The sequence below is a fragment of the Theropithecus gelada genome, chromosome 14 (genome assembly GCF_003255815.1).
Source record: "Theropithecus gelada isolate Dixy chromosome 14, Tgel_1.0, whole genome shotgun sequence".
Taxonomy (NCBI): domain Eukaryota; kingdom Metazoa; phylum Chordata; class Mammalia; order Primates; family Cercopithecidae; genus Theropithecus; species Theropithecus gelada.
In genome coordinates this window covers 114,915,813-114,940,645 of record NC_037682.1, presented here as the reverse complement: position 1 = coordinate 114,940,645, position 24,833 = coordinate 114,915,813, and the positions used below count along the sequence as shown (strand labels likewise).

Genomic DNA, 24,833 nt, shown 5'->3' with positions numbered 1-24,833 from the left:
GTGAGCCACTGCGCCTGGCCTAAATAGCATTTCTATATACCAACAGTGAATAATCTGATAAACCTGAAAAGTAATCCCATTTACAATAGTCACAAATAAAATTAAATACATAGGAAATAACCAAAGAAGTGAAAGATCTCTATGATGAAAACTATAAAACACTGATAAAAGAAAAAAAAGGGGACACAAAAAAATGGAAAGATATTCCATGTTCATAGATTAGAAGAATCAATATTGTTAAATCCATACTACCAAAGCAATCTACAGATATAATGCAATCCCTATCAAAATACTGATAACAGTCTTCACAGAAATAGAAAAAACAATCCTAACATTTATGTGGAACCACAAATGACCCAGAATAGCCACAACTATCCTGAGTGAAAAGAACAAAAGTGGAGAAATCACATTCCCTGACTTCAGATTATACTACAGAGCTATGGTAACCAAAACAGAATGATACTAGCAAAAAAACAGACACATAGACCTATAACAGAATAGAGAACCTAGAATTAAATCTACATATCTACAGTGAACTTATTTTCGACAAAGGCGTCAAGAACATACATTGGAGCATGAACAGCCTCTTCAATAAATAGTGGTAGAAAAACTGGATATCCATATGCAGAAGAATGAAACTTGACCCCTATTTCTTACCGTATATAAAAATCAAATCCAACTGGATTAAAAACTTAGACCTAAGACCTCAAACTGTGAAACTACTACAAGAAAACTGTGGGGAAACTCCAGGACATTGGTCTGGACAAAAATGTCTTGCATAATACCACACAAGCACAGGCAACCAATGCAAATATGAATAAATGGGGTCACATCAAGTTAAAAAGCTTCTGCACAGCGACAGAAACAACAAGGTGAAGACACAGCCCACAGAACGGGAGACATTTGGCAAACAGACATATGAAAAGGTGCTCAACATCATTGATGGTCAGGGAAATGCAAATCAAAACTACAATGATGGCTGGGCGTGGTGGCTCAGGAGGCTGAGGCAGTGACTCACAAGGTCTGGAGTTCAAGACCAGCCTGGACAACATGGTGAAACCCCAACTCTATTAAAAATACAAAAAATTAGCTGGGCGTAGTGGTGGGCTCCTGTAATCCCAGCAACTCAGGAGGCTGAGGCAGGAGAATCGCTTGAACCCAGGAGGCAGAGGTTGCAGTGAGCTGAGATCGCATCATTGCACTCCAGTCTAGGTGACAGAATGAGACTTTATCTCAAAAAAAAAAAAAAAAAAAAAAAAAACTAAACAAAACAAAAAAAACTACTCACACTAGTTAAAATGGCTTATACACAGAGACAGGCAGCAACAAATGCTGGAGAGGATGTGGAGAAAAGAGAACCCTTGTATACTGTTGGTGGAAATGTAAATTAGTACAACCACTATGGAGAACAGTTTGGCAATTCCTCAAAAAACTAAAAACAGAGACCAACAATTCCACTGCTGGGTATATACCCAAAATAAAGGAAATCAGTATATCAAAGAGATACCTGCACTCCTATGTTTATTTGCAGCACTGTTTACAATAGCCGAGATTTTATTTTTTGTGTTTTGTTTTGTTTTGTTTTGTTTGAGACGAAGTCTCACTCTGTTGCCCAGTCTGGAGTGCAGTGGCACAATCTAGGCTCACTGCAACCTCTGCCTCCCAAGTTCAAGCAATTCTCCAGCCTCAGCCTCCCAAGTAGCTGGGACTATAGGCTAACTTTTTGTATTTTTAGTAGAGACAGAATTTTGCCATGTTGGTCAGGCTGGTCTCAAACTCCTGAACTCAAGTGATCCGCCTGCCTCAGCCTCCCAAAGTGCTGGGATTACAGGCATGAGTCACTGTGCCCAGTCTGCTATAGCCAAGATTTCAAAGTAACCCAGATGTCCATCAACAGATGATTGGATAAATGAAATGTGATATATATACACAAAGAAGTACTATTCAGCCATAAAAAAAGAATGAGATCCGGTCATTTGCAAAAACATGGATAGAACTGGAGATCATTAATGTTAAGTGAAATAAGTCAGGCACAGAAAGACAAACTTCGCATGGTCTCACTTAGTTGTGGGAACTTAAAAGCAAAGCAAAACAATTGAACTCATGGAGATAGAGAGTAGAATAGTTACCAGAGGCTGGGAACGGCAGTGGAAAAGTAGGGGGGAAGTGGGGTGATTAATGGGTACAAAAAAAATAGAAAGAATATGACCTAGTATTTGGTAGCACAACAGGGCGATTATAGTCAATAATCATCGTACATTTTAAAATAACTAAAAGAGTATAATTGAATTGTTTGTAACACAAAGAATACATGTTTGAGGGGATGGACACCCTATCTTCCATGCTGTGACTATTACATCCCTATATTAAAGTGTCTCATGTAACCCATAAACATATACACCTACTATGTATTCATAGAATTTTTTAAATTTTTTAAAAAGCATATTAGGACTTGTATTTACATGTATGTTTATTCCACCTTGTTAAAATTTGTTTCATTATGTTACAGTATACATAAAATATTTAGTACAGAAATGCACACAGAATTTATGTGTGTGTGTATGTGTGCCTGCATTTGTGTGTGTGTGTATGTGTGTGTGTGTGTGTGTGTGTGTATATATATATATATGGTATGTGCTCAAACAAATTTTAGTAATAGGTGTTTGCATCCAAGCCGGAGCATCAGCTTCTGGTACAATGACTTCCTCATTACCTAGAAAAGCAAGCGAGGAGTAGTAAAGAGCTCTCCCGAGCTTACATGATTAATCAGTGAGTGACTGAAAAGAGAACCCAGCAGTTTATCCCCTGACTTCATCTCAACCCTGGAGTACGAGGGAGGCAAAGAATGCAGCAGAGAGCAGGACAAGCCTGAGATGGGACTCTCTGCCTTGAGCCCCTGAGTTGCCACCCACTCACATTCCTTCTTCGCTGAGGCTGGTAGGAGGATGGAATTTCTCCCAGCAGGAAGTAGGGAAGCTGGGGAATAAAAATTACCATCCATTCTGCCAGTTGTCCAAATCTAAGTCCCAACTATGGCATCAGCAAAGATAAGAGGAGTTTGCTGAGCTATAATTAACAACTCCCCTTTCTCAGGCACAAAGAAGAAATGCTGGAGTAAGAGAAACAGAGCAGGTGATGGTTACACCTGCGGACAGTTCTGCTGACAGTCACAGAAGCAAACAGGACTGCTAAAGAGGAGCTCTAAGCTGGGAACTTGGGGAGGTAGGAGCAAGACAGGAGCGCTCACTTGCTTCTTTGCCCTGCCCTCAAAAGTCAGAACTTAGCTCAGACCTAAAAAAAAAAAACAAGAACAAATATAAAAAAAAAAAAAAAAGGCCTTATGGCCTTATGTGCTGTCTTCCACAAGACGATGTGACCCCCTAAGCATATGTGCACGTGGATCAGAGAAAGGGGAACATGTGAGAGGTGGTCACAGATCAAAACACTTCCATGAGCATGAGAAGTTTAAAAAGGTTAATAGATGTGTAAGGGCCAGTCTTTACCCTCCATTTGGGCTACAGTCACAAAATCCCATGATCCTAGAATGTTAGAGGTAACAAAAAAGTCTTACATGGTTATTTATTGGTTCATTTACTCATTTAGTATTTAAGTACTATCATGTGCCAAGCACCATGCTAAGTGTTGGGGACACAATAAAACAAAGATGATCCCTGCTCTCATGCAATTTAGGGACTAGCTGGGGAGACAGACAATGATCAAGTCAACAGATCAATACAATTATAATGTGATTAATGCTAACATGGAAAGTAAGCCATTTATCCTGATGCAAGTAAGGGAGAGAAACCCTACTGGGACAAAGGGGTAAGAGGCAGCCTCTCTGAGATGCGACAGCTCCCAGGTGAGGAATCTGAGCTGAGGGCAGTTTGAGTGATGAGTCACTAACAGGGAGAAAGAACTCAGAACTTCCTCTCCACCAACAGCACCACTATTAACAACACTGTTCCTGGGATCTGAACAATACGAACATCTGGGGCCTCTACTGAAGCTGTTTCCAAAGGGACACTTCCACTGCAGCGTTTAATCAAAGTGAGCCTCTTCTGAGACGGGGCCCCCTTCCTAATCAGCTGGAACTAACTGAACACCTTCTGGGCCCACGTTCCACATGGAGTCCGAGTGGGCTGCCTGCGGGTGGCTCTGGAAGCCCGTCCACACAACTGCCACTCTGGGCTCTTCACCCCACCCTCAAGGCAGCTGTCTCTCACCAGGACAGTGAAGACCAGAGCTTATATAACTGGCTTCCCCTGGCAACTGGGAAGTCAAACATTACCTCTCATGGACTCATGTGTGGCTTCCCTTAATAAGTTTGCAAACCTCCTGGTTCTCTAAGAGCTCAGAACTCACCTTCCACACCCTTTGCAGGCTAAGCCCAAGCCTACTGTTTGCTGGCAGTGACACAAGCTGCCACTTACTGTGTGCTACGTCCAGACACAGTGCTAAGTGCCTTTCTTATTTTATCTTAGTTCGATCCCCACAAGCTCCATAAAATAAGTACAATTTTCTTCATTTTTCAGAAAGGAAACATTCAGAGAGGATGAAATGATTTTGCAAAAGCACCACAGCTAGGATGTGGTAGAGCTGGAATTTAAACTCAGGTCTTTTGGTCTCCAAAACTTGAGTTCCCCGCAGCCATTACTGAATCTTGTCCTTGCACCACATCACAGGGTCAGAGACTTCCTTATTCTACCATTATCTGTTGAGAACCTACTGTGTGCAAGGCACAGCACTGAATATCAGTACCAGAGAAGTCATCTAATCAGAGAGGGACATAGTCTTTGCTCACCAGCCTCAAAACTTCAGCCATGAGAAACCCTTGTCAATAGATAGCTAAACAATCACAGGCATCTATGCCTGTGTGTGTATGTGTGTGTGTGTGTGTGTGTGTGTGTGTGTGTGTGTGTGTGTGAGAGAGAGAGAGAGAGAGAGAGAGAGAGAGAGAGAGAGAGAGAGAGGATTGAGGTAAAGCCACCTACTGCCTCTAGCCTTTCCCTACCTCTGAAATCCCTTTGGCCTCTCTTTCTGCCTTTCTCCTTCCTTTTCCCTCCTCACTTCATTCATTCCATCTTTCTCAGTGATGTTTCTCTTCATGCCAAAACAAAAGCAAAAACACACAAACCTGCCCGTAAGTTTACATGACACTCTGTCTTGAATGCCTGCCAGCCTTCAAATTTAATTCTAATCTTAGGGGCTGGAACCTCTTCCTCCTCCAGGAAATCTCCTCCTTCTTCTAGTTACAGAGGCCAGGAGGGCAGGGCAGATTCAGCCAGGTGCCACTGCAGCCCATCTGCCAGGTACAGGGGCTGTTTTAGGAAAAAATGCCCCACATCTGATGTGTGCTCAAATAGTTCTGGAGTCAGACCAAAGTGCCCAAAGAGGTGATATAGAAATGAACACACTGAGCAATGGCCCCAAACACCTGCCGCTTAGGTCCCCATAAGTGGAAGGGAATGATCCACACCCCAGAGACGCCAGTGCCCCTGCCCAGGGGACCCTACCCAGGTCAACTACACTGTTCCCTACCGCACCTTTTTCAAGATTTCCAATTTCTTTACGGACTGGAGCAACTTATCATAAAGGAGAAAAGTAATGGTCCCTGGCCAGTTATGAAGAAGGACCCGGAGGCCAAGGCACCTTGTTGGGAGGCACACAGTGAGGCACAGACTCAGTCTCCTAGTCAGCATCACAGCCACCCACACCCCTTGGCCTTTCCCTTCAGCCTCTTGCAATGGATCACTGAGTCTCCCTCTTGGGCAGGGACCTACAACATCTCCAAACACGGAGCCAACCCGGGCAATCCCAAACCTCATCTCCAGGGTCCCCACCACCTACTTGGCTCGCAGAAAGGCCAGCTTCTTCCTCAGGGAGGAGACGTGGTAGTGACAAGCCTGCTTTACAGCTGTGCCGCATGAGACGGTCTCTGGCTGTAGATTCTGCACCATGCTGGGCTCAGGGGAGGGCTGGCCACATGGCAGCTGGGACCCCAAGAGCTGGGGGCTCACTCTGGAGCTGCATGGACTTGCTGCCCCTGCAGCTACCCCAGCTGTCAACTGTGGAATCCTGCACATAAGCGCTCCCCTCCCTGTGGTTCAGTATAAAACACAGGCAGGTGGAGGGCCCAGGGTGGGCAAGCCTGGGGTCCTGTGTTACCGAGATCCCCTCTGCCTTTTGCCCAAGCCACAGCTCCAAATGAAGCCCTCCTCCATCTTTCAACATCTGGCAGAGCTCTGGGCACTTGGTGAGTTTCCTCCCCTCCTTTGTCCTCAGACAAGGAGGATGAAGCTGTACCTGCATGTGATGTCAGCTGCTGGTGCTGGGGGAAGGGGAGGAGCAGCGGGCACTGCTCCCAGAGGGTTTGCAACTTGGCTTTCTCCCCATGGTAAGGGATCATGGGAGTGTCCGTGAGTCCATGGGGAATTCATTGGCCAGGCAGGTAGATGGAGCTAGACTATTCTGGAAATATGCTACTGGGGATATATTTCTGGGACAGAATAAGCAAAATTGAAAAGACTTCTTCTTCGACTAGGAAGCTATCTATCCCAGTGGCTAGACCCGAGTTGGCAGTGACGATCTTACTCTAGCACGACGGCGTCAACTCCTAAAACTTGCCCCTTGACCTCAAATGTCAATACCTTGGTTTCTCCATTCATTTGTTCCTGAATTCCAAATCCCAAACCATTTCCGAGCACCTACTCTGTGCTGGACACAAGAGACAACAGAAATACACAGTTTCTGTCCCCAGGATCTCATCAACTAACAGGGAGACAGATAAATCACATAGCACACAAGGATGTGGTAAGTGCTGCAACAGAATTAGCCACAGCGTACTCCTGTACCTATAAAATAGGTGTGATAAGACTCACCTCCCTCCCTCAACTGGAAGAAATGAGGTGAGCCCTAACATGACATGTAAGACATGAAAGTCCTTTTTTTTTTTTTTTTTTTTTTGAGAGAGAGAGAGAGAGAGAGGGAGAGTCTTGCTCTCTTACCCAGGCTGGAGAACAGTGGCACAACCTCGGCTCACTGCAGCCTCTGACTCCTGAGTTCAAATGATTCTTGTGCATCAGCGTCCCAAGCAGCTGGGACTACAGGTGTGTACCACCACACCTGCTAATTTTTGTATTTTTAGTAGAGACAGAGTTTCACCATTTTGACCACGCTGTTCTCAAACTCCCGACCTAAGGTGATCCACTTGCCTCAGCCTCCTGAAGTGCTGCGATTACAGGCATGAGCCACTGCACCCAGCCACAAATGTCTTTTAAGGTACTTGGAGAAAAGCTGACACAAAAAAAGTTCCAAAATTAATTATATCTAAACATCACACTATTCTCATTCCACCTTCACTTAGGAGACATCATTTTCCATCACACAGAGAAAATATACTGCTGCCACGAACCTCCTCGCCTTCCTACCATAGCACCTAGGAACTCACTGCATCCACCTCAATCAGTCTCCCCTGTTCAAAGGTAATCTTCTCACCTGTGATCTGGACCCACCTTCTCTTGCCTCCTCTAAAACTCTGCTTCCTTATCTTTCAACAGATGGCACCCCCTAGCTGAGCAAGCTGGAATCCTAGGACTCAACTTTGAACACCTCCCTTCTCTCACACCCATATGTACCCAATTCATCATCAAGCCCTGGACATTTTATCTCCTAAACATATCTTGAATTTGTCTACTTCTTTTTTTCACTATCACCATCCACATTCCAAGACACAAACATCCTTAGCTTGGATATAGTAACAGTCTCCTAAGGACCTCAGCTGATCTCCCAGTATCCATGAAACAGCCTCTGTGTTTTTGTGAGCAATTTTTTCATAAGCAAATCTGATCCTGTCATCTCCTGTCTCAAAGATCTTCAGTGGCTTCCTGGGCTTTAAAATAAAGACCAAGACTCTTTTGACTATTCTTTCTTGCTTCTCTATTACTATATCCTGGTCATCCTGGCCATCAAAGCTCCTGCCTCATCTCATCCATACCATCTCATCTGTCTCACATCACTGTTTCCAATTCATCCTTCTAGTCTTTGCCCAAGCCTTACACCTTGGCCCCAACCCCTCTGGCCGGGTCCAGCTTCTTCGGTACACTTTGCCTGGTACTATGTCCCCTTCCTTTAAGACACCCATCCAAATTCCAAGTTTGCATATTCTCAAACGTGTTTAATATTCTCCCTTCAACAAGACTGGAAACCCCAGTACATACTGCTCTTTCTTTTCTTTTTTGAGACAGGGTCTTGCTCTACGCCCAGACTGGAGTGCAGTAGCTATTTTTTGTAGAGACGAGGTTTTTCCAGGTTACCCAGGCTAGTCTGAAACTCCTAGCCTCAAGTGATCCTCCCACCTCAGCCTCCCAAAGCACTGGAATTACAGGCACCAGCCATCACACTTGGCCGATAGTGCATAATTGATCAGTTTGTCGAATGAATGAACAAATGAATTTACCCTCCCTGAAATTCTTGGCCTTGAGCTATCAATTTCTACTTCAGAGATTACAAAAAAGTGCTTCTGTCTCTCCATATTGAAATAATAATTTTCCCCAGTCATCCCTGTGTTCCCCTCTAGGTATCCTCCCTATTTCTCTTCTTCCCAGGCAGACTTCTAGAATGAAATCACTACGGTCAGTCTCTTCTCCCTCCCCTCAGATATACTCTTCTGAAAGTGCTCTGTGGTAACCAATGATCTCCACAAATTGCCACTGCAGAGGATTCCTTTTAGTCCTTTTCTTACCTATTTCTACCCTTTCAACTATTCTTTCTTGCTTCTCCATTACTATTTCCTAGTCATCTTGGCTTCAATGGACAATCTTTTAAAATTCTTCCTTCCTTTGTCTTCTGCTTAAACTTTGCTAATCCTAAGACTCTTGCCTCAACTACATTCTCATTGCTGTGCTCTTCCATAGTGGTGGCTGCCCAACTAGCACGCTCAGTCTCGTCCCCCTGAGCTTCAAACGGCATAGCCAATGGCCCAGTGTATCTCTCCACTGGCACACTCCACGAGTAGTTCACGCTACATGTCTAAATTAAACTCACTGCCACCTCTGCTCCTCAAATCCTTCCTCCTCAACCCAGTATTTTAATGATAATACGACTAGTAGGCACATACACATTAACCACAGGCCAGGTATGATTTCTTTTTTTTCTTTTTCTTTTTTTTTTTTTAAACTCTTCTAGGACCCTTTATCTGAAAACATAAATGGACAGGCTCCCTGGGTGGGTGCTGATAAGCCCTTCTCTCTCCTTGGTCCGGTGGCCCCAGAATCTGCCTCATTTCCATGCCCACATGGATACCATTCCTCTAGCACCTGCTGTTCCTGGGCCATCAAGGGGTCAGTCTCGAGGGGCTACACAAGAGAGGTAAAGCCCCCCCACCATTTTCCCTGAGCTCCAAATTTCCATCGGGTCCCACACTCCTTCCTCTGCTGACCAGGGTGCACCGTGGGCATGGAGCCACTTCTTTATGTTGCTCTCTCTTCCTGTCTCCCTTGAGCATCACCCTTTCACTGCGTCCCTGATGCTCTCGTGAGATACACTTCTGGGGTAGGGCTCCCCCTCACTGAGTGTGACAGCGGAGGAGGAGGGCCAAAGCTTTCAGTCAAGGCCGTGGGGTGGCAAGCAGGGAGGAGAAGGGCCAAAGCTTTCAGTTGGGGCCGTGGGGTGGCAAGGGGAGAAGATCGGCTCCCCAGGTTCACACCTCCATTCCCACGTGTCATCACCCACATGGCCTTGTTCTTGATGCCTGATGGCCACGTTAAGTCATGGGGCTGCAGAATTACTCAAGAGCAGGGACCACGTCTTCGTCTTGGAATCCCTGCCTAGCAGACAGCAGGGCCAGGCAGGCAGTTAATGCTGGGCCACAGGTTATCCAGGTTGGCATCCACCATGCCCAAATGCCCAGCCTGGAGAGCCCCTGGGGGAGGTATCCGTCCTCCACAGCCCTGGAGGGGCTAGGACTCAACTCTGAACACCTCTCAGGTGTAATTTTTCTCACAGGAATATCTGGGAGCGACCTGGTGCTACAGACTCAGTGTTGGTGCCCCACCCCCAACTGGATATGTTGAAATCCTAACCCCCAGTGCAATGGTGTTAAGAGGCGGGGTCATAAATCATGAAAATGGAGCCCTCATGAATGTAATTAGTGCCCCTATAAGGGGGCTCACTAGACCAGAGTTCTCCTTTTTACCATGTAAGACACAGCAAGAGGACAGCTGTCTATGAAGACAACAGGACCTCACCACTCGCTGAATGCCCACATCTTGGTCTTGGACTTCCCGGACTCCAAAATGGAAAGAAATAATTTTCTGTGATGTACAACACACCCAGTCTATGGTATTCTGTTATAGTCGCCTGAACTAAGACACACGGGTACCCTGTTTCTCAACATGACTCAGTGGCAGCTGGGTGCGGTGGCTCACATCTGTAATCCCAGCACTTTGGGAGGCCAAAGCAGGCAGATCACCTGAGGTCAGGAGTTCGAGACCAGCCTGGCCAACATGGTGAAACTCTGTCTCTACTAAAAATACAAAAATTAGCTGGGCATGATGGCGGACGCCCAGCTAATCCCAGCTACTCAGGAGGCTGAGACAGGGCATTCACTTGAATCCAGGAGGAGGAGGTTGCAGTGAGCCGAGACTGCATCACTGTACTCCAGCCTGGGCAACAGAGCAAGACTCCATCTCTAAAAAAATAAAATCAAACAAACAAAAAAACATAACGTAGTGGTTTCCAATCATCCATAAAGAACACTCACTCCTTATTACAGCAGGACATGGCATGACCAGGCACTTGCCTACCTGTCCAAAGGCCTTTCCTGGCCACTCACTAACTACCCCTCTCATAGAATATGATGCTGCAGCACACTGAAGTATTTGTGGTTCCTCAACATGCCTTGCTTTCTCCCGCCTCCATGCTTATGTACATCTTGTTCCCTCACTTGCAAATGCTGTCCATGTGACAGACTCCTACTCCTCTTGCAGTTCTCAGCTGAAGCACAGCCCCCTTTGTGGAGTTTTCTGGAAACCCTCCCACCCCTGCCCTCACCCCAAACAGTAGCTGTGTTTCTCTGTGGCAAGTTTAATTCCCCAAGCCTTGGTTTTTCTAAACTCTAATATGCAGATAATGGCATGTACTTGATAGGGCTGTTGAGAGGATTATATTTTAAAATGTATGCAAAGTTTACTGCACAGGTTTAAGTACATAGTAAGCACTTAGTGAACTTCTTCATTTTCTTTTGAGACAGAGTCTCACTCTGTTGTCCAGGGTGAAGTGCAGTGGTGCGATCTCAGCTCATTGCACTTTCTGCCTCCCGGACTCAAGTGATTCTCCAACCTTAGCCTCCTGAGTAGCTGGGACTACAGGCGCACACCACCACACCCAGCTAATCTTTGTATTTTTAATAGAGATGGGGTTTTGCCATGTTGGTGACTGGTCTCGAACTCCAGGCCTCAAAGGGATCCACCCCTCTCTGCCTCCCAGATTGCTGGGATTACAGGCATGAGCCACCACACCCAGCTTGTAAAATTCTTCAGTTGTATTACCTTATGCATAATTCTTTAAGTCAACTATTACATTCTATTATACTTGTTTATTTGTAGGTATATCACACCATAAGAGAATCAGTTTCTTGAGGGGGAAATAGCACAACTTAGTCTATTTATCCGGAGTATATATGTGTGACATTTGCAGATGCTCAATATTCTATACCTTCATTCTGTCTTTGCTTTTTCTTTATTTTTATTTTTATTTGTATTTTTTGAGACAGGGTCTCACTCTGTCACCCAGGCTGAACTGCAGTGGCACAATCTAGGCTCATTACAACCTTCGCCTCCCAGGCTCAAGGGATCTTGTACCTCAGCCTCCCAAGTAGCTGGGACCACAGGCACATGCCACCATGCCCAGCTAATTTTTTGTATTTTTGGTAGAGATGGGGTTTTGCCATGTTGCCCAGGTTGGTCTCGAACTTCCGAGCTCAGGCAATCCACCCACCTCGGCCTCCCCAAGTGCTGGGATTACAGGGGTGAGCCATGGTGCCCGGCTTTGTCAAGAACAGAAGAATGTAAGATCTGGTAGGAAACTGAGAGTAAAATGTTATGATAGCCAGAATCAGAGCACGAACAGCTACCATTTGTCAAGCACCTACTTAATGGCTCTTTACAACTGTTTTCTCATGTATTCTTTACAAGAAAATCCAATGGACATCAAATTTTTACAAAGGAGGTAACTACGGTTGAGGGTTGAGTAACACTAAGTAAATTGCCTTTACAAATGCACAGTTAGGCTGGGTGCAGTGGCTCATGCCTGTAATCCCAGCACTTTGAGAGACAGAGGCAGGTGGATTGCTTGAGGTCAGGAGTTCTAGACCAGCCTGGCCAACATGGTGAAACCCTGTCTCTACCAAAAAATACAAAAATTAGCCAGGCATGGTGGCACACACCTATAGTCCCAGCTACTCAGGAGGCTGAGGCAGAAGAATCCCTTGAACCTGGGAGGTGGAGGTTGCAGTGAGCCAAGATTGTGCCACTATTCCAGCCTGCGTAACAGAGCAAGACTCTGTCTCAAAAGGAAAAAAAAAGAATGAATTAATGTCCTGCATTCCATTACACACACACTTTGGGGAAGTTACCTATTTTGCTTTCTACTGGAAACCTGGAAAAATTATTCTTATCTCTGAGACAATCTCCATTTCCTAATAAACACATTTTCATAAAAATCAACCCTTCTCGCTCATGCCACACCCACCCAGCAAATGTATGTCACAATCCTTTAACCTACCCTCTACTCCTGTCATGGTTCCAAAGGCTTTCCTTCAGGACAGAGCACCAGTGTGAATAAGGAAAAAACCTTTCTCAGAAATCCTTAGGTTTGAACACCATATGAAAGCATTCTACCCACTGCCGTGTATAGCAGGGTAGCTATGTAGTCTCTAAATTAATGATAACCGTTCCGAACCTTACACAAAAACAAGAAAAAAAAAAAACAATATTTTATTAAACCCGTTGAAAGTGCATCCGGTACTGAAAGGTTATAATTTGAATCTTTAAAGTAGAAGAAATCAATGTTAATTATTTCGCCTGCTCTATGAAACAATTTTTCATGGTACAATTGATGATGTGGTTTGGAAAATTAGAAGCAGCCACAGGAAAAAAAAAATCCATAATATCCACCTCATCCTTGATCATTTTCGGTCAGTGACAATACCAGCAGCTCCACCTGCCACCCAGGGGCATTACGAAGAGTAAAAAGAGGACTGCAGGGAGGCCGCACCAGTGCAGGAAATGCCGCCATTCATGGCTTGGTGCACTGTCCCTCAGAGGGGGCCAGAACGAGGAGCATAGGCCAGATGCCCACCACTGCCCCCATCTCCCCAGGGTTCCAATCTCACCCCAGGTCAGAACATCACAGATCAAAGTCCTAAACACCTGGAGACTCTTAAGTGGGGAGGAAGAATCAGGTGCAGAGTGTGAGTTAGTTCTGAGCTGAGCCTGGGAGACTAATTTGAGCTCCGGAAACTTGTTCTCTCCAGGAGAAGGAACCCAGCAGCCAAGAAGAGAACAAAGACTTTCTTCAGAAGGGCAACGGTGAGTGAACACACACTAGAGCCAATTTCCGAGGTTTTGGGGGTGGGTGGGGTGGGCCGGTCACAGGGACCGCCAGAGGAAGCATACTTCTGACCACATTCTCTCTGTTCCTCATACTCTCCAAAGTGAGTTGATGCAAAACAATATCTCCATCCACCATCAAGAGCTTAGGGGGCTGCGAGTGGGCCAAGATGGGAACAACGGACCAGGGAAGAAATCGAGAGAGTTTTTCTGGGCAGAGGTTTAGATGGGAGAACCTTTGTAACATTTCCTTTGGTGGGAGGAGTGAGCGGTTAGAAAGGAGAAGTTAGAACAGAATTTATATCAATGTAAAGTCCCAAATACCAAACAAAAGGCAGAGTTCTCTCTAGTTAGCAAGCAGCTATGTCCTTGGGAAAAATATATTAGGGTATATGCATCTCAGCACTACTCATCTCTTCCAGGAATGCCCCAAGCAGCAGAGATAATATAAAGTGAGTTAAGGAACTGTCAATCATAGAACTGGTAGAAGAACAGCCAAAGACATCACGCTCAAAAATGGACAGTATACTTCTGGAGATGTTTGGTGCACAGCACAGGGAAGGTGGCTGTGCTGGGGGACCTCTGTGGCCTCTTCTAATTTTGAGATTATGATTGCTGCAATCTAGAAAGCTTTGCACAGACAGTGGAGGGTACTCTAGGGACTGAGAGAACTGCCATCAGATCAGATCATACCTGATTAAGCATCTTGACAAGGATGATTAGTCTTTGCTCCTTGGGAGTGCCATGTCTCCATATGCATGGGTCTAAATCGATGAGCTGAACTGTTTTGATTAATAGGGGGCACAAAACTGAGAACTAGGGCAGAACTCACAAGACCTTATAACCTAAAGAAATAAGGACTAGAGAGGTTCCACTCTCTCAACCAGAACGAAATCCCTTTTGACACAGCACCCAGCTTTTGCTTGAACACTCCTATGAAAGGGAGAGATTACAGTAGTCCCCCCCTTACCTGCGGTTTGTTACCCACAGTCAAGTGTAGTCAGAAGATATTAAGTGGGGTGGTGGCTAACGCCTGTGATACCAACACTTTGCGGGCTGAAGCAGGCGGGTCACTTGACCTCAGTAGTTCAGAGCAGCTGGGGAAATGTAGCAAGACCTCGTCTCTACAAAAATATACAAAAATTAGCCAGGTATGGTGGCAGGTGCCTATAGTCCCGGATACTCAGGAGGCTAAGATGGGAAAAATCACTTAAGCCCTAGAGGCAGTGAGTTGAGATCACGCCACTGCACTTCAGCCTGGGTGACAGAGATCCTATCTCAAAAAAAAATAAAAAATAAAAATAAAAATAAAAATAAAAGAAAATATTAAATGGAAATAAACAATTCATCAGTTTCAAATTACGTGTCATCCTGAGAAGTGTGATGAAATCGCTTGCTGTCCCGCCTGGAATGTGAACCATCCCTTTGTTCAGCATATCCACACTGTACACATGCCCCACCCGTTAGTCACTTAGCTCTCAGTTCTCAGATAGAAAATCCAAGTGAGTACAGCTCTATCACGGAAGAGCACTTTCTTATCCTGAGCTGCAATCCTTCTCACTGACTTCTAACCCTCCAATTCTATTTCTTCAGCTTTCAGATATCCAAAAATCTCTGGGACTACACGCATGCGCCATCATGCTCGGCTAATTTTTGTATTTTTAGCAGAGACGGGGCTTCCCCTTGTTGGCCAGGCTGGTCTCAGACTCCTGGCCTCAAGTGATCTGCCTGCCTCAGCCTCCCAAAATGCTGGGATTACAGGTGTGAGCCGCCATGCAGGGCCACAATCAACTCATATTATAATGATATATTTATCATATAATCATTCTTTTCTGGACTCTAATGCATCAGTATCTACTTCCAAAGAACTGGAATAATACATGAAATATGATCATACTAGTATAGATTATAGTGACGTCTTTTTTTTTCTTTTAATCCATGCACCCTGCTCCCATGAATGAATTAAAAACTTTCGAAGATCATTTGGTAGTTGTGTCATATTATTGGCTCATATTTGGCTGGCAAATAAAAATATTCTTTCTTTTTCACATGAAATCCTATCAAATTAGGCTCCCTGTGGCAATTCTACACTTGTGAAATAAATCTTTTCTAATATAAATATACAAGATAATATCATATTTCATAGACATTTCAAGACTTCATAGTGAGCCGGGCATGGTGGCTTACACTTGTAATCTCAGCACTTTGGGAGGCCGGAGCAGGTGAATCACTTGAGGCCAGGAGTTCAAGACCAGCCTGACCAACACGGCGAAGCCCCGTCTCCACTAAAATTACAAATTAGAGGGGTGTGGTGGCACATGCCTGTAACCCCACTTACTCTGGAGGCTGAGGTGGGAGAATCACTTGAACCCAGGAGGTGGAGGTTGCAGTGAGCTGAGATTGCACCACTGTACTCCAGCCTATGAGACAGAGCGAGACTCTAAGGAAAAAAAAAAATCACATTTCCATTAAAAAGAAAACATCTCCTTGGTTTCCACCCATTGTTCTACTCAAAATAATAATAAATCTTGATTCTATCATACTTAGTGTCCTCTACCCCCTCTCAGCAGAGGGTCCACCATAAGTTGACAAATGTGGTAAAAGCACCTTCTGCTTTTTCACCCAGCTCGTTGATAAAAACGATAAACAGAGCTAGACGAAAAGCAGAGCCTCCGCGGTAGGCCAGCTGAGACTTCCTTTTAGTTAACATCAACACCATCAGCTTTCTGTAGGCAAAGAAGTTTAACTTGCTATGGCAAATCCACCACTGTCTACCATTCACAGGCACTGTGCGAAGCAGGCGCTGGCTGGGCCTCACACTGAGTGCTTAGCTAGCTGTATCTCCCATCCTCAACCAAGCATTGAAGAGCCTCTATATTCTCATTGCATCCCAGACATCCCGCCTCATTTTTCATTAACCCTGCTGCCATCTGACGCCATCCGACACCTGACATCCTGGGCTATGCAACTTCCTCGGGCACAAAATGCCCTTCACCTCCTGATCCACATTGTACCCAACCTATAGGGCATGACTCAAGTCCTAACTCTACTGTAAGGTTTTGTTTTTTGTTTTTGTTTTTTTTAGATGGAGTCTCCCTCTGTCGCCCAGTCTGGAGTGCACGATCTTGGCTCACTGCAACCTCCACCTCCCGGGTTCAAGCGATTCTCCTGCCTCAGCCTCGGAGTAGCTGGGATTACAGGCACATGCCACCGTGTCTGGCTAATTTTTGTAGTTTCAGTAGAGATGAGGCTTCACCATGTTGACCAGGCTGGTCTTGAACTCCTGACCTCAAGTGATCCACCCGCCTTGACCTCCCAAAGTAATGGGATTAGGTGTAAGCCACCACACCCGGCTCAGTATGAAGTCTTTTCAACCTATTTGCTTTGCCACATGTTGACTTCTTTTGCTGAACACAAAAAGCCTCCAGACCAGCCCCTTTGTGTTGCCCCTTTTCCTTTCTGGGGTGAAAGTTTTGTCTTTCTAATCAGTCAAGCACAGAGGTCTGAGGCTCTCTCATTCCTCTTCAGTTTTCCACATTTTATTTTGCACAAAGCAGAGGCACAATCTTCCTCAAACATTCCACCCCACCCCCTCTATTCTTTGCCCCCATCTCGCCCTCCAAGTTGGACCTTACCTTTCTTCCCGCGCTCGAGGACTCAGGAACCTGCTAGAATCATCATCGTGGCTGCTCTGCTGACTGCTCTGTTGGCTGCTGAGGAAAGACACAGGATATCAACCGTTAACTTCAGCTTCTTTCTCAACCCTGGGGGAGGTCACTTAGACTAGACAAAGACATGGGCTTACAAAATTTTAAAGATACAAGTTCCCCCAAGTAAGTCTAGCATAGAGAATGCACAGTTAGACCATATGAGAAACGACACAAGGCTGGTAAAATCCCCGGCCATCACACCTGCAGACTGTCTTTTGCCAGCCAAAACAGAAGAGGCCCATCTCGCCCTGCTACCACGCTCTTCCCTGGCTATATATACCATAACCAGCAAATGCCTCCAGCATTCTCTCTGCCCACTCCTCTTCCTCTCTCTGATGGGATTATAATCCAATTCTCCTCAGCCCACCAGAGACTCTCAAACCACTGACGTGGACTGGGTGGGGTGTTGGGGGAAGGGTGTGAGAGGTGTGGGAGGAGGGAGATTCCAGTAAGACAGAAGACTGGATGGGGCCAGGAGTCACCTACTCTGCTTCCCCAGTAAGGCAAAAGGCTGGATGGGGTCTGGGGTCACTTAGTCTGCTACTCTGCCTCTGGGGGAGGCTGAGGAGGATAAGAAATAGAAGAGGGAATAAAGCGTGGAACCCCACACCTTAAAGCACTGTAGGTGAGATAATTACACAGCTTTAGTTCAGGCAGAGTTCTTTTGGGAGGTCATATCTTATAGTAATATGGGAAAGAATGGCCTTTCCTTTTACTCCAGGCAGAGAAAAGCTTATCAGACACTCATGACACTAACTGCCCACATAGCTGATGAACAAATCATTTTCATTAATTATTATTAAATACTCCAGCCATCTGATCAGGAGTCCACAAACTAGAAACTCTAGGCTCAACCTAGAGCCACATGTTTTCACTCAGCCCCGTGAGCTAAGGATGCTTTTTGTACTTTTTAGTGGTTGGAAGAAAAAAAATCCAAAAAAGAATATTTCATGACAGGTGAAAATGATGTGAAATTTAAATTTAGTGTCCAGAAATGAAGTTTTACGGGAACACAGCCACGCCTACATTTACATATTATCTTTGGCTATTTTCCTGCTACCATGTCAGAGCTGAGTGGTGAAGGCAGAATTGAGTAACTAAGGCAGAGTTGTGGGCACTATAGGCCCACAAAGCCCACAGTGCTCACCATCTGGCCCTGTACAGAGAAAGTGGGCCAACCCCTGCTTTACATAGGTTCTATTAATAATAAATCCGTATTACCAGAAAGTTGGCCAACCTCTGCTTTACATAGGTTCTACTAATAATAAATCCCTATTACCATAAATGTCACTATAACCAAGGCTACCACATACCCATCATTTTCTCCTTGTTCTGGTGGATCATCTGCTGCACTAAGGTGCACTGGTCTCTACAGAGGATATTCCTTAGCCTAGATGCCCGGCAGAACGCAAACTGGACAATCTTGCAGAGCAAGTGCTTGCTCCAGTGTCTGTACACTCTCAGCCAAAGCACGAGTTCTGTGGTTACAGTTACCACATGCTCTTATGTTCCATTCTTCCAGCAAGAAGTAAATGACCTGAAAAGTAATTTACATCCAACTTTCAAACACAGACACAAGAAACCATACACATTACCACACATACCAGAAACCAGAACAGCGCTGTACACAACGCCTCCAGCTGCTCGGCAGAACTCACTGTGTAGGGAATCCTTTGCTCTTTCCTTTCCATGCAGCACGTTTTTACGGCTTGTTCACGATGCAGTGGCTGCTCATCATTTTCACTTTGCCAGCTCGGATGGACTTGCCTATTACGAACTCCTCATAACCAAATTCTCTACAATGTTGTTAACTCATGAGATGTCTTACTTGGAACTGGCCTGTTAGAGCATCCTCTTATATACAACCTGGGACAAGTGTCACTCCACAGTAGGCAGCACACAGATGACTGTAACTCAAATTCCAAAGCCCACACAGCTCCAGAGGCAGGGTCTACACAGCAGGAGAACACACCACTTAAAACAGTCAACGGGGCTCAACCAAGCCAACCACAATCAGCATTGCAGCCTCTTCAAAGCAGAGGTCACACTTGACCCCGCTGAGCCAGGATGAGCTGGTTCTTCCTAGTCCCCCCATCCTCCCCCTGGCAATCAAAATTTTAAACTAATAAAGGGGGCTAGACTCAAGGCCATGTACCAGGATTTCAGAAAAATAATTCTAAGCTGATATTTGCAAGTTAAACCACTAGATGGCACTGTTGACTTCCAAACCAGAACTACAACAAAGAAAACCAGCCAGGAGCCTCAGGAACCAGAACCAGGGACCGCCTCCTTTCTGGCGCCCCACTCTGGCCTTCCTTCCCATAGCTTAGAAAACAGTTCAGATGGCAGAGAAGAAAGCAACAATGGGTCACCTTCAAACTGTGCACTGGTTTCAAATAAATATCAAACTACGTGCATCCAACAAGATTCATATCACGCTATGTGTACAAGAAGCATCATCAAGACAATGGTTAAGAGACTACAACACGGAACCCGGCGGGTTGGCTCATGCCTGTAATCCCAGCACTTGGGGAGGCTGAGACCGGATGATCGCTCAAACCCAGGAGTTCCTAATCAGCCTGGGCAACACGGTGAGATCCCATCACTATAAAAAAAAAAATTAGCCAGGCATGATGGTGTACACCTGTAGTCCCAGCTACTTGGAAGACTGTGGTGAGAGGAAGAAAGGAAAAAGAAAGAAAAAGAGGACCGAGCGCGGTGGCTCACGCCTGTAATCCCAGCACTTTGGGAGGCCAAGGCGGGCGGATCACGAGGTCAGGAGATCGAGACCATCCTGGCTAACAGGGTGAAACCCCATCTCTACTAAAAATACAAAAAATTAGCTGGGCACGGTGGTGGGCGCCTGTAGTCCCAGCTACTCGGCAGGCTGAGGCAGGAGAATGGTGTGAACCTGGGAGGCGGAGCTTGCAGTGAGCTGAGATTGCGCCACTGTACTCCAGCCTGGGAGACAGAGCAAGACTCCATCTCAACAAAAAAAAAAAAAAGAGAAAAAGAGAAGAGGCCAGGAGTTCCTAATCAGCCTGGGCACCATGGTGAGATCCCATCTCTATAAAAAAAAAATTAGCCAGGCATGATGGTGTACACCTGTAGTCCCAGTTACTTGGAAGACTGTGGTGGGAGGAAGGAAGGAAAAAGAAAGAAAAAGAGAAGAGGCCGGGTGTGGTGGCTCACGCCTGTAATCCCAGAACTTTGGGAGGCTGAGGCAGGTGGATCACCTGAGGTCAGGAGTTCGAGACCAGCCTGGCCAACACGGTGAAACCTCACCTCTACTAAAAAAAAAAAAAAGAAAAAAATTAGCCAGGCTTGGTGGCGAGCACCTGTAATCCCAGCTACTTGGGAGACTGAGGCAGGAGAATCACTTGAACCAGAGAGGCAGAGGTTGCATTGAGCCGAGATCGTGCCTGGGCGATACAGTGAGACTCTGTCTCAAAAAAAAAAAAAAAAAAAAAAGAAGAGAAGAGAAGGGAAGGGAAAGGGAAGGAAAGAGAAGGGGAAAGGGAAAGGGAAAAGGAAAGGGAAGGAAAGAGAAAGGGAAAGGAAAGAAAGGGAGAAGGAAGGGAGGGGAGGAAGAGGAAAGGAAGGGAGACAGGAGGGAGGGGAAGGGGAGGCCACTAACAGATGAAACTGTCTTTTGGAAACCGTGAAAAAGAAACTCTAAACTAGGATTTGGAATGACTTTGCCTTGGCATCGATGACTGAAAGATGCCTTAACTCTGCAAAGAAGGGAATTTGTATAAGCAACTGTTTGCCATTCACTCCAGACAGCTAGTCCAGTGACAGTTCCATTTACCGCTTACAATTTCAATTTCCATTTCCATTTACCATTTACCACTCTCATGTACCCAGCACTGTGCGAGGGGAGGGGAGGGGAGGGGAGGAAAGGGGAGGGGAAGGAAGGGAGAGCGGAGGGAGAGGGGAGGGGGAGAACGAGGGGAGGGGGAGGTGGGAGAGGAGGAGACGGGAGTCGAAGAGGGAAAGAAAAAGAGAAAGAAAGAGAAAGAAGGAGGAAAGAAAAAGAAATGTGAAGTATGGAAAAGAGCATCTGTCACATTTTAACTGCTATATAAATGCTAGGTGCTATTATTCTATATGCAAGGCATCATTTTGTGGGTTATAGGAAAAGAAAGACATGAATCAAACAAAGATCCTGCTCTCAAAGTGCTTAGAATCTGGAAAGTAAGATTCAACATAAATAACTATATTTAAAAGCAGAAAAATGATAACTCTCAGTAGTATGTATTAAGTGCTATGGGAACACAGAATGCAGAAATGTCATCTCCTTCTGGGACCAGTAAGAGAATTCTGTCTTAACAACAACAAGGTTTTTGTGCTGACACTGGATAGACTGAAGATATGCAGAAATGAGAAGAAAACGCATTCCAGTTCAATTCCATTTACCACTCTCATGTACCCAGCACTGTGCTAGGAGACAGTGCTGTAAAGATGATCAGGACAAGGTCTCTTCAGCAAGGAGCTCCCCGTCTTAAGACATACAAATATTCACTGTGGACTGTAATGCAACAGCAGCAGAAAAATGAATAAGGTGTAGCTGGCGGACACCTCTGTTGCAAAGCTGCAGGGAACACATCAGAGAAGTGAATATTGAGCTGGAGGGACTCTAGATAAATCCATGGTGGCAACAGGCATAGGGTACATACTGGATCTGTCCTCCTTCAGTACCCTCGGCAGAGGCCTCGTCCTCTCTCGTCCCATTATTGCAGCTTGTTTTTCAACAGTCTTAAAGAAGTTAAATGGGCCGGGTGCGGTGGCTCACGCCTGTAATCCCAGTACTTTGGGAGGCCAAGGCCGGTGGATCACCTGAGGTAAGGAGTTTGAGACCAGCCTGGCCAACATGTTGAAACCCTGTCTCTACTGAAAATACAAAAATCAGCCAGGTGTGATGGTGCACGTCTATAATCCCAGCTACTTGGGAAGCTGAGGCAGGAGAATTACTTGAACCTGAGAGATGGAGGTTGCAGTGAGCCAAAATTGTGCCACTGCCCTCCAGCCTAGATGACAGACTGAGACTCCATCTCAAAAAAAAAAAAAAGAAGTTAAATAGATGCATTGATGCATTGACGCCAACCACTTCTCCACTCAATCCCATGAAATAAAATTGTTGAGCAGAATTTCCAGAGATTCAGACACTGCCTCACCCTCTCACACACACCCTTTCAATTCTTCTCTTCTATGAGCCTTTTCCAATGATACAGGCCACCTGGACTCCAGGCAACTCACGCTCCTCCCTAAATAAATCTACCAATCTTCTGAGACCATGAATAAAGCAACCTCCATGCAGGGTGTTGATAAAGGAGTGCAGAATGCTACAAGGTCAAAAAGCACATCCCCCTCCACTCCAGATGAGTCAAAGCCTTAGTGGGACAAGCATCCAGTCTGGGTCCACTCTGGGATCCAGGAGGTTGAAAAGAACTTGGAGGAAGTCCAGCAGAGGGCACTCACAGATGAAACGACCGGTCTGTTGGAAACCCTGAAAAAGAAACTCTAAACTAGGATTTGGAATGTCTTTGCCTGGGCACCGGATGACTGAAAGATGGCTTAACACTGCAAGGAAGGGAATTTGTATAAGCAACTGTTTGCCATTCGCTCAAGACAGCTAGATATGGAACTAGGATGACTTAAATCCTCCTGCTGTACATTCAAGCCTCAGATAAAATTCATTGTATAAATTAAATTTTGGAACAGTAGACCATGTTCCTAAATAAGGTGGAAGCTCTTGGTAAAATCTGGGATATTCATGAAGGAAACCAGCTGAAGCAGAATCCTGGTTTTGTTTAAGATCAGCATGCTAGTGCAGGAGCTTATCCTGGAAGGCCACATTAATACTAGCAGCACTGGGAAGGACTGGGAAAAATCCACAGGCATCTGAGCCAAAGCACGTTCCACAAGGCAGAAATTCACTAGGCCGTGACCAGGAAGCTCTGCAATGCAGGCTGGGCAAATTCTCATGATTCCAGTGATCTCCCTTCCTCCCTCCCTGTACCCAGGACACGTGCAGAAAGTACCGACTAAACCCACAAACCACCAGGAAGCCGTCCTTCTGCCCTCTGAAAGGCACGGCTTTACTGCTAGAAAGACGGAATACGGCAACCTCTACTGAGGAGGTGCTTCCTAGGGAGAAACAGCTCTTTCTCTTCCAGGCAATACTACAAAAGTCATAGCCTCCTATGCCCAGAAGGGGTTCTGAGAGATTCAGGTGGTCCCAAGCAGTCATGGGGGTGTAGGCTGTAATGCAGTATTTCCAGAGCCTGATGGAAACCACATTTACCCACACCAAGGCTGCATAGACTAATGTACTGCATTTCTTTACTTCTGGTTGCAACTGAGGCAGTCTTTCCTATTAGTATCAATTATCTCGTGCTAATTAGAAGCTGCAAAAGGCTCTGAGTGGCAGTTCTAGATGTCTTTGTTAATAAAAATGGGGAAATACAGTATTTTAAGCAGTGATACAGTAGAAATAGTACCAAGGCAGACAAACCTGGGTTTGCCCTCCGGCTTTGTTTCTTTTTTGTTTTTCTGGGCTCAGGTCCTTGGGACATAGGCTTTGTTTCTTATTAGCCTTCTAACCTTGGCCAAGTCACTTATCCTCCCTTAGCCTATTTCCCGAAAAATGGAGACTTATTGTGATTACTCACAACTTAGTCCTCTATTTATAGAACTGCACAGAGGATTAAGTTGTGAATAATCCAGTCACAGTATCTGAGTTCAGGATATGGCGTCAGAGAGACGCACATTCTAGTCCTGACTCTGCCACTTAGCAGAGGGGGAGATTGAGAAAATTATTTCACTTTTCTAAGAGTCAGATGTGGGTAATAATGCATGCCTTAAACGACTGCAGTTCTGTTGGATTCAAGATTGCCGTTACTTAAAAATAAATAAATAAAAGTTAAAAAAAAAAGAAAACATTGCAGTGGGGATTAGAAATGGTAGAAATCATCTGTAGAACATGTTTAGGGCAGTATCAGGCCCTTGGTGAGTGTATCATAAATGGTGGATATCTATTACCCTGAGTATTCAGTTAGTGTGTCAGAATATTTTGAAATAGCCAGTGCATGGGAGAAAGATAACAGAAGAGGCCCTTAGCCTGAAAAGTAGGGCCTCAACACCACAGACAGAAAAGAGAGCTGGGTTTTCATGCTAAATTATTTCTACATGTAAAATGACTCTGGCATTTACTGTTTCAGCTTAAGTAGGAAAGGTGTGTGGGGGAAGAGAAGGCAGGTAGCAAAGATGGAGAGAATAAAAGAGAAGAGTTTCTGTGTGGCACTGGCAAGCAGGTACGGAAAAGTCTAATAATAGAAAATAAGTAAACAAATGTGACTCGAGTACTGTCAATTCCTTACACAACGTCCCTCAATATCCTCAAACACCACTTAGAAGTAACAGGTGAATATTGAGAATGTGTCTACCAAGTTAGAAGGTTAATGCTTAATGGCTCCCATGGGAACCTGCAGCAGTGGGTAGAATCCCTGGTCAA

General features: G+C 45.3%; 1 protein-coding gene across 1 annotated transcript in view; it reads right to left on the bottom strand.

Annotated features, from left to right (window-relative positions):
• LOC112606835 (GRAM domain-containing protein 1B) overlaps positions 1–24,833 on the bottom strand; it is a 277,260-nt gene that overhangs the window by 135,542 nt on the left and 116,885 nt on the right. Inside the window, exon 2 of the mRNA XM_025357752.1 lies at positions 17,243–17,320. Within this exon, the coding sequence (XP_025213537.1) occupies positions 17,243–17,320 (78 nt within the window). The remainder of the gene's footprint in view (positions 1–17,242; positions 17,321–24,833) is intronic.